General features: G+C 39.9%; 2 protein-coding genes across 3 annotated transcripts in view; one reads left to right on the top strand and one right to left on the bottom strand.

Moving 5' to 3' along the window:
* Positions 1-4634, top strand: part of FAM151B (family with sequence similarity 151 member B) — a 44738-nt gene extending 40104 nt beyond the window's left edge. For both annotated transcript variants that reach the window (XM_080804703.1, XM_080804702.1), the window contains one exon: positions 4513-4634. In XM_080804703.1, the coding sequence (XP_080660829.1) occupies positions 4513-4536 (24 nt within the window). In that variant the 3' untranslated portion in view covers positions 4537-4634. The remainder of the gene's footprint in view (positions 1-4512) is intronic.
* Positions 2744-14234, bottom strand: ANKRD34B (ankyrin repeat domain 34B). The gene is made up of 3 exons (XM_080804701.1): positions 14147-14234; positions 11073-11161; positions 2744-5996 (listed from the first exon to the last, which is right to left on the bottom strand). Exon 3 carries the CDS (start codon positions 5972-5974, stop codon positions 4430-4432), a length of 1545 nt encoding a protein of 514 aa, XP_080660827.1. The 5' UTR covers positions 5975-5996; positions 11073-11161; positions 14147-14234; the 3' UTR covers positions 2744-4429.
* Between the last annotated feature and the right edge of the window lie 821 nt (positions 14235-15055).

The raw sequence follows: 15055 nt of genomic DNA, 5'->3' as shown, positions 1-15055 counted from the left end.
ACAAAGATACACTTTAAATTCTTTTTGAGTTAAAAGGGATGTATAAGGGATACCTGAGTGGCTCAGTCAGTTAAGTGTTTGCCTTCAGCTCAGGTCATGATCCCAGGGTCCTGGGATGGAGCCCCACAACAGGCTCCCTGCTCCGAGGGGAGCCTGCTTCTCCCTCTCCCTCTGCCTGTTGCTCCCCCTTCTTCAACTCTCTCCTCTCAAATACATAAATAAAAAGTCTTTTAAAAAAGGGGTCCTTTGGAAATTTGTAGGGGAAAGAATATAATTATAACCATTGTTTTACCAATTTATCAAATAATCTTTTCAGTTTTCCCAAATTCCTTATCCACACATTTATGGTAATGATAAGAAGCAATAAAATTTCAGAGTGTATACTCTATACATATATACATTATACCAAATAATGTCAGGCACCTTTCTAAAATGCCTCAATGACAATGATGATATTACTGATGAAAACCTGTCTCCCCGGGCACCGGATGGCTCAGTCGGCTAAGCAGGGTCCTTGCTGAGTAGGGAGCCGGATGTGGGGTTTAGTCCCAGGACCCGGAGATTATGACCTGAGTTGAAGGCAGTTGCTTAACCTACTAAGACACCCAGGCACCCAGTAACTGATTTTCAAAACCTAAATGTAGCTTACTCATAATCATTACACTTTGACCCAGTATTCCAGCTAACTGAAAGTCTTATAAATTGTTTTTGTTGCTGTTTGTTGTGTTAGCTACTCCTGCCAGATTTTGGTTTCCTGACCTTCCCTTTAAGACTTGTAGACATTTGGGATGCCCGGGTGGCTCAGTAGTTAAGTGTCTGCCTTCGGCTCAGATCATGATCCCAGGGTCCTGGGATCAAGCCCCACATCAGGCTCCCCACTTGGCGGGAAGCCTGCTTCTCCCACTCCCACTTCCGCTGCTTGTATCCCCTCTCTCGCTGTCTCTTTCTCTCTCTGTCAAATAAATAAATAAAAAAAATCTTTAAAAAAAGAGAGAGACTTGTAGACATTCAGGGGGGCCTGGCAGGCTTGCTTATTCAGGGGTGGTGTGTTCAAGCCCCATACTGGGTGTAGAAATTACTTACATACATGCATACACTTTTTAAAAAAGAATTATAGACATTCAAAGAAGGTACACAAGAAGTTAGGATATCACCTTGGAAAGGCCAGTGGAAAGCTCCACTAAATCTAGTGGATTTATCATGGTCCATGTTCTGACCCTCTTGGCGACTTGGAAATCACTTAAAAATGTGACTTAGATCTAAGGAGTATTGGCATTAAACAAGGCTATATAAACTCAAACATTATTTTATTAAGAATTATGACTTCCAAGAAGACTATGCCTTCTTGTTTGAAAATGTAGGTTTTATTATTATTCACATATGTTGAGGCCAACAGGAGACAGTTACATTGAAAATACCATTTGTTACTCACAGTTGCCAAGAGGAGGCAGGGAGACCACGTCACACAGGGCCAGTGTGGGGAAGCACCAGGGTCTGCCTGGAGACAGAGTGTGAGGGAAAACTGGGCCAAGACCCTTAATTATAGTTTCTGTAGGAAGGAATGGGTGAGGCAAGGTAATCAGGTTTAGGATTGGCTAGTTTGAATAATTTCAGTGGTTTCTGGGGTGTGGGAGCTGTCACTGGTTGTTTGGTACCTGACCCTGCAGTGACTAGGATGGGAGGTAGTGGCCCTGAGAAGGCCTGTGAGAGCCTGATAAAGGAGTTGGTTGGTTGGAGTATGGACTCTGAGTTGGCTGGTTTGCACATGAAAGATGCATTCTGGGGCAAGTTGTTTTCTATCCCTAGGAATTAGCTAACCCTGGGAGGGGCGGTCCCTCTAGTGTTAGCAAGGCCCCAAAATATCAAAGCATCAGCACATACCAAAACAAAACAAAATAACCCAACAACAACAACAACAACAAACCCAGAAAACAAAACCAACAACAACAACAAAAAATCCATGATTAATACAGTTGTCATCACCCTGACAGTTCATTCCTTCCTTTAAACAAGCTATCTGGAAATCAAGTTATTAGAAGGCTACATAGTATTTAATCAGAATAAGTGTAGTTAATCATTTGAGATTTTAAAATGTCCAGGTACTGGATAACTGATGGATACATCTCTACCAAAGAATATGCCAGGAAGGTGTTCATAACCTTCCCTGGCACTGCTTGGATGGGACACTGTCAGCAATTGTCTCTGTAACTAGGACTGCCCTATGTCCTCCCTAGGAGGACGCACTGAATCAGTATTAGCTGTACTCTGTGGAAATCCTAGCCACAAGTAACTAAGAATTGTACCTGTAAAACTAATGAATGAAGGGTCATCACACCTTTAAATTAAAGTTAAATCGAACTTTTATGTTATGTTAAGATATAACACATATATACATATCTGACTCCTGTTACAAACATCTGTGACTTACCTACCATTGGAATCCCAGTGATACATTCCACTTAATGGAGTGAAAAGTCCCCATAGGATTGTTTTATAACCCAACTCAAGCAACCTTAGCCCCTAAAATGTTCTCAGGATTGAGAGAAGTCTAAAAGCTCTTCCAAATACAGCCAACAAAGGTTTAGTCTTATTAAATATTTTTTGCATATTGGGATTAGAATAGCAACAAACGTTATTCTCAGTTTCCTATTTACTTAAAGTAACTGGCACAATTTCTCTTGAGATTATTTTGAAATATTTGTTAGTATTTGAGATAAATAAAAATGATAATCAAAATAACGTTTAAAATTTTTATTGATAACATTTTGTTTCTGAACTAATCTATTTACATATTCTTCCAAACTGTATCCTTGCAACTTAAAGCCAAGCACTTTTCTCAATATTAAAACTTGCAAAAAGGGTTTAGCTACTTATAAACATCAGGTACAATTCTAAGTTCTGAATCAAAAAATATTTCTAATGTAATTTACAGTAATGTTCTTTAAAACATTAAATGGAAAACCTCCAATTATTTTATTCAAATGAAAGCCACAAAAAAATTAAATAATTACCATGTACATTACAACTTGCTTATATCAAATTACCAAGAAAAGCATCATGCCAATTGTTAGGATCTCCTCTACTAATAGAAGGCAAAGAAATAAAGTTGTATATGTCAATCATCAAATTAATACACTCCTGTTTTGTATAATTTGACTTACTCTTTGTTGTAAAACTGCTAGATTGAAATAAGGATTCTTTATATAAACACCACATTTTGAAGTCGTTTAGATAATATAGTCATTTTGTAATATTTTATGATAGTAACGGTATTCATTTATTTTGTTAGAAGTTATTCACAGGTCCTAAGTAGTAGATGATTGGAATGTCACACTAAGGAAATTATCCTTATTATATAAATGTCTAATAATTATATGTTAGAAATTAAGAGATATTGTTTAATCTTGACCGAATAGTGTATTTTGTAATTAAGTTTCTATTGGCTTTCCTAATTTTACCTAACCTAAGAGAATCTAATAATCAGTTTTTCTTTTCTAAAATGAAGCAAGCACATAGTTTCTATTTGTGATAAACTCCCAGATTTTTTTTTTTTTTGGTTGTCTGTAGAAAGACAAGAATAATTTGATATAAGTAAAGAGGAATGCTGTTAAACTTCTGCTTTTTCTTGTTATTGGGAACCTATGGATAGACTTAAAAAATAATAGCAGGAATTAAAGGATATGAAGAAAGAATTTATGAGATAACATTAAAGACAAAATAAAACCAAGCAAAAAACAACACACTAACACTTAGCATAGATTATTACTAGCTTATAAAACTCCGATCTGTTATTTGACATTGATAAAGCTGACAACATGAATATTAGCTGCCCAGTATACTATAATGGTTGGCCTTTTAAATTTTTAATTAGATTTCATACACTTGCAATCAACATTTTTAAGAATTAGTTCATTCTTTCCTTATACCTTATACCTTGCCTTATACCGTACAGGCTTATTGAACATAGAACTGTTTCATGGTTTTTTTTTTTAATGCTTTTGGCATCTCAGAAAATTACAATCATTTATTGACTCGTAATGTTAAAAACGTTTATTGACTTGAATGCAGTGTTTCCTAATAAAATACTTGAAAAATCTGAAAAAAATGTCAAAGTCATCTCCAACATATTTGACCTTCTTTTTTTTTACTGATTTTTGTTTAAATTAAAAACTTGGGCCACATGAAGGTTGTTACATATTAGAAATTTTGAGAAATACAGCTTTAATTTTGTTTAAATTTCCTTAGTAGAAACTACATATTATTTGTATATCCATAGTACCTAGGACAATACGCAGTATATTTTGATACCCCTAACAATGATGGACCAACCAATTACAAGATTTAAAAGGATGAACATTTGAGATTTCTTCTCTGGTTCTATATTTCTCTGATGTAGACAACTGAACAAAATGTGCTTTCTAGGCATCTCTTAAAAATTTACTAATTGCTTAATTTGTTCTGTTTGCAATGATTGTCTCCTTAACAACATTTTTTTGCTTTTGAATTCTTTAGGGAACATGGGAACTGTTGGCATAAGCACTTTTTGACCACAAGAAAGGAGGCTGGAAATCTTATTATTGGCGTTGATATCTGAAATGGGAGGGTGAGGATTCACATTTAAGGGTGGCAGAAATCCTGGTCTGGCTTGAGTAATATTGTGATCTAAAGAAAAAGCTCCTGACCCACGCCTTTCTAAAAGTGCATGATTTCTCCTGCTCAAGGGACCTGGTGAGATATTCTCCAGCAATTCTCTAGGCCCTGACAGCAAGGAAGGAGATGGCGAGAAGACCTTTTTCTTTCCTATAAGTGCTTTGCCATCTTCTAAAGTTGTAGGGATAAGACCAGCGGAGAGCTGGGAATCAGAGCTGTAGTGATTTGCCCCTGAGTTTCTTTTTTGAACTATACTTCTTAAGGTGGAAGCAAAGATTGTCTGGTTAGAGTCTGGATCTGGGTCAGCAGGGATTTCAGTGCATTGCTGGCTTCCTTCTGAAAAAAATGCCTGATGATTTATTTCATCGTATGACATCTTTCTTGAGCTGGCCTGATCAAAGGCTCTTAATAAATGTGCCGTGTCTTTTACATCAATACTTTGGTGCCTAGTGATGAAGCGCTTGGAAAGTGCCACCCCATTGGTTTTGTAGGATAATTCTTCCTCTGGAGTAATATCCTGGAGCTCCTCTTGCAAGGAGGCCACCCTGTTTTGGTGCATTAGTAAGGGAGGACTCTTGATCCAGGTTGGAGGTTGGGGTAGCTTGGGCCCATTAGTGGCCACAGCAGGCTTCCTCACAGGGGAGCCTGGGTCCTGTGTATCATCACTACTTCCTGAGAGCTCCAGACCTTTAAGGCCAAAAAAGGTCGTTTCAGTTTCAGAAGAATGTGTAAGTGGCAATGAGGCTGTTTTTATGTCTATTTCTGAAGGAGTGGCACAGGAAGCTGGGGAATGACCCCCATCTATATCTACAGGAGGCATATTTAAGTACTGTTTGGTAGTGTGCCTACCAGAGGGGGATTTCGCTGTCGTTATGATAATGACCTCTTTCCCTTTTGCCTTGCAAGCACTAAGTAGAACTTTCAGGGTTTCTCTATCCTCTGAATTTATAGCATAAACAAGGGCTGAATAACTAGAATGGTCTTGCAAGCTGAGATCAGCCCCATTGTTTAGGAGCAGGGAAACAACTTCAGGACCAGCTTTTTCTAAGCAAGCGTGCATCAAAGCAGTTTTCCCAGATTTGTCCTGTATGTTGGGGTCAGCATTGTTTTCTAACAGGTATTTAACCATTTTGGCTTTACTGACACTCTGATGATCAACATGTTTGGTCTTACAAGCGATCATCAAAGGTGTTTCCCCACGGTCATTGCTCTCGTTAATGTAGGCACCACCTTCTAGTAAGAGTCTTGTGAGGCGAAGCCGGCTCTGATGGACTGCTTTGATGAGGGAATTTCCATCACTTGAAATTTCTACACCTTCATCCATCTTCAAAAGTCAGAATCAATACCTGGTTATCAAAGAATATGAAGAACAAAAGATCAGCCAGAATCCCAGTCTTTATTCATGTTATTATTCATAACTTCTGAAATATGTATATATAGAGTAACAGGACATAAATGAGATTGTTAATAATACAGAACACAATAGTGAATTGCAGAATTAAAGAAATTTTAGATTAGTAACAGCCTGTAGGGAATCACATACTAAAATTTACTTTCAAAATCCTCATTGAATATTTATGATATAATACCAACCTAGTACTTCCGAAAATTCCACATTAATTAAACAACAATCCATTTACTTTCCACTTGTGAAAAATATTTTTAAAATAACACTAAAATGTAGATTTAAGGAAAAATTCCAAAATTCTGTGTAATTGCAACTGAATCAATGAAAATACAGATATTTATGGCAGATAAATCTAAAAATTTCTTAGGGTCAAATTACTTACATGTGCTCTTAAGTTAGATAATGCAACTATTATCTAGATTTTTAATTTGAGGAACTTTTTTTTTTTAAGATTTTATTTATTTATTTGACAGAGAGAGATCACAAGTAGGCAGAGAGGCAGGCAGAGGGAGAGGGGGAAGCAGACTCCCTACCAAGCAGGGAGCCCAATGTGGAGCTCGATCCCAGGACCCTGAGATCATGACCTGAGCCGAAAGCAGAGGTTTAACCCACTGAGCCACCCAGGCGCCCCGAGGAACTTTTTTAAAAAAAGATTTTATTTATTCATTTGAGAGAGAAAGAGCATGAGCAGAGGAGAGCGGCAGAGGGAGAAGCAGACCCCACTGAACACTGACTGAGCCACCCAGGTGTCCCTTGAGGAACATTTTTTTTGTTTCTTTTAAATGATGAAAAGTCATCTGAACTACAAGACATTAAAATACCTGACACAATGTCTGAAACTCACACTGAGATGGGAATGGTGAACATGTGATTATGCATTTTCCTTGATTTCATTATTTAAATCACACACTAGATTATGGATGGGGTTGGCCACATACTGTTTGGTTAAATTTTGACGGAGTACCTTTTTTTTTTTTTTAAAGATTTTATTTATTTATTTGACACACAGAGAGAGATCACAAGTAGGCAGAGAGGCAGGCAGAGAGAGAGAGGGGGAAGCAGGCTCCCTGCTGAGCAGAGAGCCTGATGTGGAGCTCGATCCTAGGACCCTGAGATCATGACCTGAGCTGAAGGCAGAGGCTTAACCCACTGAGCCACCCAGGCGCCCCCTGACAGAGTACCTTTGCTCTGTAGAAGGAGTTTTCTAGGCTAAAAATATGAATAAGGACATGTAGTGTTTATAAACATTTTTCTACCACTAAAACTAAAAATTACATTTAATTTATTTAAATAATTTGGATTCAAATTCCTTCAACAGATAATTCCATTAGTTGATAAGAATTATGTTTTTGGGGGTGCCTGGCTGGCTCAGGTGGTAGAATATCATACAACTTTTGATCTCGGGGACATGATTTCAAGCCCCAAGTTGGGTGTAGAGCTATTTAAAAAAAAAAAATTACGTCTTTATCTAGAGCTGAGGAAATGTTTGTCTCTGAACAATACTTAGAGCTGGGTAGAAAAATCAAATAGAGTTCACATAATATTTAAAGCTATTTTATTTAATGAGGTAGGTTTTAGAAATTGAGAAGTATTATTTATTCCACGTATTTACTTTTTTTTTCTTTTTTAAAGATTTGATTTATTTGACAGAGATCACAAGTAGGCTGAGAGGCAGGCAGAGAGAGAGGGGAAGGGAAGCAGGCTCCCCGCTGAGCAGAGAGCCGGATGCGGGGCTCGATCCCAGGACCCCGAGATCATGACCTGAGCCGAAGGCAGAGGCTTTAACCCACTGAGCCACCCAGGCGCCCCTTAAATTAACAATATAGGACATAAATTTTTTTTTATTGGATAATGGAATAGATAATAAATATAGGGACCTCTTAATGGACAGAAAAAGAGATGAAGGGAACAGAAAGAAAATGAAGGGAGGAAGAAAGACATGCACACAGAACTTAGAATCTAAGTGTTAAATAGCTGCAAGCTCCTGTTACGTCCTGGGCACTGAGCTACAAGGCACATGCCCTAGCCCTGCAGAGCTTGCTCAGTCATTTGGAAGATATACTAAATAAGCAGCTGGTTATGAGTTAAAGTCATGAGACTATACAGGCTTGGGGCACCTGGGTGGCTCAGTCATTAAGCGTCTGCCTTCAGCTCAGGTCAGGATCCTTGGGGCCTGGGATGAAGCCCCACGCTGGGCTCCCTGCTCCATGGGAAGCCTGCTTCCCCCGCTCCCGCTCCCCCTGCTTGTGTTCCCTCTCTTGCTGTGTCTGTCTCCCTGTCAAATAAATAAGTAAAATATTTTTTAAAAAAAGACTATACAGGCTTTGGTGGTTTGGAGACAGGGAATTCACAGAGGGCGGCCATTTGAGCTGGGTCTTAAAGACTACATGAGAGTTTGGTAAGCAGATAAAGTAGGAAGAGAGAAGTAGAGAATATTCTTTGTGCAAAAACCTAAAGGCTCAAAATAGCAGTTATTTATCATAAATCAGGCTCTATTTATGCTGATATAACCAAACTTTAGAAAAATATTTTAGCAGATGGTTATAGTTAGGGTAAATATGGCAGAACACACACATTTAATTTTGCCTCTTCCTGAACAATCCTCTGAAACTAAAGATTTAATTTTATTTTTTATTTAAAATTTTTTTAATATTTTATTTTTATTTGTTTAAATATTTTATTTATTTATTTGAGAGAGAGAGAGAGAGAGAGAACACAAGCAGGGAGGAGGGGCAGAGGGAGAGGGAGAAGCAGACCCCCTACTGAACAGGGACCTGGATGCAGGGTTCGATCCCAGGACTCTGGGATCATGACCTCAGCCGAAAGCAAATGCTTAAACAACGGAGCCAGCCAAGTGCCCCAAGGTTTTGTTTTTAAGTAATCTCTTCACCCAAAATGGGGTTCCAAGTCATAACCCTGAGATCAAGAGTTGCACATTCCACTGACTGAGCCATCCAGGTGCCCCAAGAATTTTTTAAAAGACATAAATTCATAAGGATAGCACGAAAAGGAGACAACGGCAATATTTTGAAAGCCAGAAAGCAGATGGGCCAGTATTAAGGAACTTAGCCAACCTGAGAAGGCTGTGCCTCAGATCATTCATGATAAAGCTGAGAACTCAGCCCACGTACACTCCAGAATCCTCGCAAGAGGCAGTAATGGCAGAAGTTCTAGAACTGGGCAGGTGGCGGTGGTGGTGGAGAGTATAGCTAAAATAATGAGTACTAGGGGCACCTGGGTGGCTCAGTGGGTTAAGTCTCTGCCTTCGGCTCAGGTCATGATCTCAGGGTCCTAGGATCGAGCCCCGCATTGGGCTCTCTGCTCAGTGGGGAGCCTGCTTCCCCTTCTCTCTCTGCCTACCTCTCTGCCTACTTGTGATCTCTCTCTGTCAAATAAATAAATAAAACATTAAAAAAAATAATGAGGACTAGGTGAAAAGCTGTCAGGAGAAGCAATTAGATCCCTCGGTCCTCACCAGCCGAAATGTGATCCTACCTTGGACCAGCAGCTGCACCACCATTACCTGAGGCTTCATCTCAGGCTCCATCCTGGACCTACTGAATCAGAGCCTACATTTTAATTAGATCCTTGGGTGATTTATACATGCATTGAAATTTGACTGCCTCAGGTGATTCTCCTACTCCAAGCCACTAAGAGATAGGATATTAGTCCTCCAACTTGAGTTGTTCTTTATTCTGGAGAGACCTTTATTCTTCAGAAATGATGAAATTGGAGGGTCTCTGGACTGGAAGACACCTGACATATTTGAGGACTAGAAAACAGGGACTAAGTGACTGAAAGCTCACTGATCACTGAATGAAGAGACTCAGAGCCTTCTCCTCAATTCAACTCTAAGAAAGCTGGCAGCCTGTACCCTTATTATGCAGCCGAATATTGCTATACTCTTCTCTTGAGAATCTGACCCACTGAGAAGAAAATACGAAGAGTAATAACCACAGGGATTCCCTAACATGACACTCAGATCATCCTACAGCAAGATTTAAGGATTACAAGCCTCACCCATGTGCTCCAGTCTTCTCATCAGCTTTTTAATCCAAGCCCTTTAATCATGAGCAGATAATCAAAATAAAAAACAAAACAAAATAGAAAAGCCTCTTCATTAGAGACCAGAACACATAGAGAAAAAGCAACTTGGAGGAGACAGATATTGGTCAGGAAGATAAAAACTTCAAAAGCTCTTTATCTTTAGATATAAGCTGTTGTAACCATGAAACAAAAACAAAGTTCTAGGAAAAAGAGTATTCAGAGACCATTAAAAAGCATTCTCAAAAGGCAAAAACAGGCACACCTGGGTGGCTCAGTTGGTTGAGCAACTGCCTTCGGCTTGGTTATGATCTCAGGGTTGTGGGATCGAGCCCCGCATCGGCTCTCTGCTCAGTGGGGAGCCTGCTTCCCCCTCTCTCTCTCTGCCAGCCTCTCTGCCTACTTGTACTCTCTCCCTCTCTGTCAAATAAATAAATAAAATCTTTGGGGGAAAAAAAGGCAAAAACACCATACAAACTGCAAAACTAAATAGGTTTAGATGACAATATTGATAAAAATCTCTAACAGTTAAACAAAAAGAATAGAGAGGGGAAATTAGAGGTCTACACTAGGAAATTCAACATTCAACTACTAGAAGTTCTGCCAAGACAAGCTTGCTGAGCTTGATCCCAGACCCCAGGGTTCATAACCTGAGCTGAAGGCAGATTGAGCTCCCCAGATGCCCCATTCCATAATTAAAATTTGAAAAGAGCGATATGTTTATGACATCATTCAGTTCTGTGTTATTATCAATAGTATTTATGCCTACACTTTCAAGGAGTTTCAACTAGGGAGCTCCTGAAAGGCAGTACTCAAAAGAATATACTTACTCATTCTACTCTAGTATCACTCATGATGTTAAGCAAAGAACTATTCCATATATACATACATAAGTACAATGAAAATGAATGCTACGTTTTTCGTTCCCCTGTGCAATATTCTATGAAAAGTATTCCAAAGCCAGGCATACCTGCAATTTGAGACCTTAGGAATATAGGATTGGTTGACAGCTTGGATCCCACCAGAGGTCTATTCTGAATGCAAAGCATCTGAAAAGAGCTAGCAAAAAAAAAAAAAAAAAAAAAACCTTCTTTTAGCATTTTTCATATACTAATGTGTTTAATAAAGCAAAGAGATGTAGAGAAATTAGCTGGAACATAATGTCAAATATAGAAACCATTTGGTAACCACAGTTGGAGAAGAGATACAGTATCAGTCACATAAAAACACCTTTGACCAAAAGTGGCATTTCAGAAACATATTCAAATAAGAACAAGTTTGCCAGATAGCAGATTTCTTTTTTTATTTTTTTAGATTTTATTTATGTATATGACAGGGAGAGAGAGAGGGAGCACAAACAGGGGGGCAGCAAAGGGAGAGGGAGAAGCAGGCTCCCCACCCTACATGGGGCTCAATCCTAGGACCCTGAGCTGAAGGCAGACACTTAACCAACTGAGCCACCCAGGCACCCCATAAATTTCAATACTATATTCTCATATAGTTTCTAGTGTTGGGGCCAGTCTTGTTTGTTTGTTTTTTAAAAAGTCTTTTTTTAAAAAAAGATTTTATTTATTTGACAGAGAGAGAGATCACAAGTAGGCAGAGAGGCAGGCAGAGAGAGAGGAGGAAGCAGGCTCCCTGCTGAGCAGAGAGCCCAATGCGGGGCTTGATCCCAGGACCCTGAGATCGTGACCTGAGCCGAAGGCAGAGGCTTAACCACCGAGCCCCCCAGGGGCCCCTGTTTAAAAAAAAAAAAAAAGTCTTATAAGAATCTTTTGGAAAGACTTTCAAATCTTTTCACTCAACCTCATGTAAATGTTTTCTCCATAACACTAAACCTGACAACTTTCTGTCATAACTTTGTCTCACCAAGGTTAGTGTCAGAAGGTTCTGGGAAAAGAAGAGGAACTGGCAATGTACTGCTGACTGGGCTGCTTGAGGTGGGCAGTGGCCCACCGTGGTCCTGCAGAAAAGGCGGGCGTTGTGGGCCCCAGGGCTCTCTGAAGAAGCTGGGCAATGGCACCAACTAGCTACTGGCAACTAGTGAATCTGTCTCATGGATGTAGGCATACCCCCTCTAGAACTGTCTAGAATAAAAGCAACAACAACAGAGCCTTACTCTTTGTTCATTTTAAAGGCTTCTAAAGCCCCTTGGGTTGCTCACTTTTTAAACTGTTCACATTTAATAAAACAATTCTAAAACTGTTTAAAATTAAAGTTCATGGAGCAAAAAGCTATCAGATACACATGAATTGTCCACATGAATACACGCTTGTTTTCCTACTGTCTCATATTCAGTTCCTTATTGGGACAGTCCCCTTGTCTTTAAGCCTTTACTCTCTTCCAATTCTTTTATCACGGTCATCCACTTGCACATCAAAAATGCTGAAACTGAAGCTCAATTTTTCTACTTTTTTTTTTTAAGATTTTATTTATTTATTTCACAGACAGAGATCACAAGTCAGACAGAGATCACAAGTAGGCAGAGAGGCAGGCAGAGAGAGAGGGAGAAGCAGGCTCCCTGCCGAGCAGAGAGCCCGATGCGGGGCTCCATCCCAGGACCCTGGGATCATGACCTGAGCTGAAGGCAGAGGCTTTAACCCACTGAGCCACCCAGGCGCCCCTTTTTTACTCTTCATAGACCTAAGCCCTACCTGTGATGAAGATCACTTCTCTAGCCTACAATTATCCTGGTTCAGGAATGTTCTTGCTTCCTGTCTCATTCTGTGAAACATCCTCACGGAGCACCCACTGCTGACACTGTATTAACATTCAGTCAGACCCTTTGTTATAATATAGCATATAAATAATCCCCACACTCAGCTACACCTTCCAAACAGATAACAGGTGGACTGGAGAAAGTTCTGGACTCAGACCAACATTTCCATCTTGACTCCCCTACTTACGAGCTGTACACCACAGTCAGATCTCTTAGCCTTTCGGTCTTGGGTCCCTCCTCTGTAACATGACAAGGACCAAACCTTTATTCAAGGCGGGGAGGGGGTGGGAGGAGGTGATGAAATCAGACGTCTAGAAAAAGACTTTCCTATTGTGCCTCACTACTCAGTGTATTCTTTTTAAAAATTCTATCTCAGAATTTAGCCTTCTTTTATTTTTATCATGTCTCCAATTCACAGACTACTTAAATAACATAAAATATTAAAATTTTTTTAAAGATCTGTAAATAATGTTTTGTAAACATAAATGTAATCTATCAAGTGAATATGGAAAAAAGATAGCCTTAAATGTATTTTCCTTATAACTTCCAAATACAATAATTTCCACATATTATAAGATTAATTATTAAACAGCTGGACAAATTGCTTTTTATTTTAAAATTAGAATGTCTTTAACATCATTTATGATTCATCATGGCATATTTACTATACTCTTTCAGTGCCTCTCTCTACTTCCAAGACTTCACAGAAATTACAGTTTGGTTACTTAAAAATTAAAAATATATATATACTCTGAAGAACGAAAACTTGGGAAGAGATGTATCATCAAATGACAGAGTCCAGGAAGCTTTGGAAACAGAGTGGGGATGGTGGTGTGGTAAACTGCCTTAGCATAACAGAGGCATGATAGAGGTGGTCCCATGACCAGGAGCCAGCTGACCCACAGGCCCTGGGAAGCTCAGTGCTGAGAGGCCCCACGTGACACAGAAAGTGGCAATGAGGTGCAGGGCTGACAGTGGGGATGGTTTGACATCTCTGGACAAATCTACTGGACTCCCAGTTACTTTTCTCCACTCCAAGTAGATAACCACTCTTCTAGGCAAGAAAACAAGATTTATTTTCTGAGCACATCGACCAGAAAGGCTAAAAATAGGGGATAAAGTGAGAGTTTACAGGCTGAATGGTGGAATTCCCAGACCTCTGCCCTGCTAGCAGGAGACTAGAAGGCCAGGAAAAAAAGGAAGTAAAAAAGCACTGGGTCTTAAAATTATTAGCCCTATTAAAAATCTCTGTTGATAAATGAAGCAATTCAAATAACTACATTCGCCCCTCTAGACACCCACTCTAAATGGAAATAGAAAGTTACCTGAAAATGTTATTCAAAATTTCATACTTCACTTATGCCTTTTCTCTCCCCGGATGAGTTTTTTTGTCAGCCAGCTGTCAGTTCCTACTGAAGGAAATCAAAGCTATTCAGAGTTACATAAATACCAATAATTTGTTCCACACATCTCTCCCCTTTGGAGTCTAGTTTTTTAATTCCTTGTTGAGACATCCCTACAGTGTTTCTTTGGTTAATTATATTTCAGCGATTATGAGTAAAAGTGTCTGGAGTGGATCCCATGCACCACAGTCCTGTGTATACAGGCCAAGGCTTGCCCTGCAAGGATGCTGGGGTTGAAAGGGCTCAGCGCTCACCTGGTCCAGCCCTCCCCCACCCCACACCAGTCCATGCAGCTGAGGAGGCCCAGGAAGGAAGGGTCGGAGAACTCCCAGTCATTCCTCTTATTCGCCTGCTCACCAGGACTTAATTAGATCTTCCTGTGTCCTTTCCTTCAGGTTTCTCTTCTGTTTCCTTGCTTCTTGGAGAGCAGCTTCCCACAGAGTAGGGTTCTGTTCTGAGTACCTGATTTGAGTGGTATCAACAATGGTAGTGCCACACGGGCTGAGGTATTTTAGAAGCCTTTTTAGAGATGACAAGCTTGGCCTTCCCTGTGGCTCTTTCTCTCCAAGCCACCCCATTTTCCTTGCATGCAGAGAGAAATGTTATTTTCCTTTCAGATTCTTACCCTACCTCCGAATAGGATCGGTGTTCCCTTCCATAAAGGGCCATGGTGGGAGAGGGCAGCAAGGGGAGGGTGGACAGTAACAAACGGGTTTCAAGCTGGATATTCAGCCCCTCACTCTTGCCCTGGGTCGTCCTGTCTTTGCGCTGCCCACAAGGGGACAGAAGCTCAGAAGCAGCAGCAGGATGTATGTATCAGAGATAGGGGCT

This window comes from Martes martes, assembly GCF_963455335.1.
Source record: "Martes martes genome assembly, chromosome: 5".
Lineage (NCBI taxonomy): Eukaryota > Metazoa > Chordata > Mammalia > Carnivora > Mustelidae > Martes > Martes martes.
This window is presented reverse-complemented; position numbering and strand designations above follow the sequence as displayed.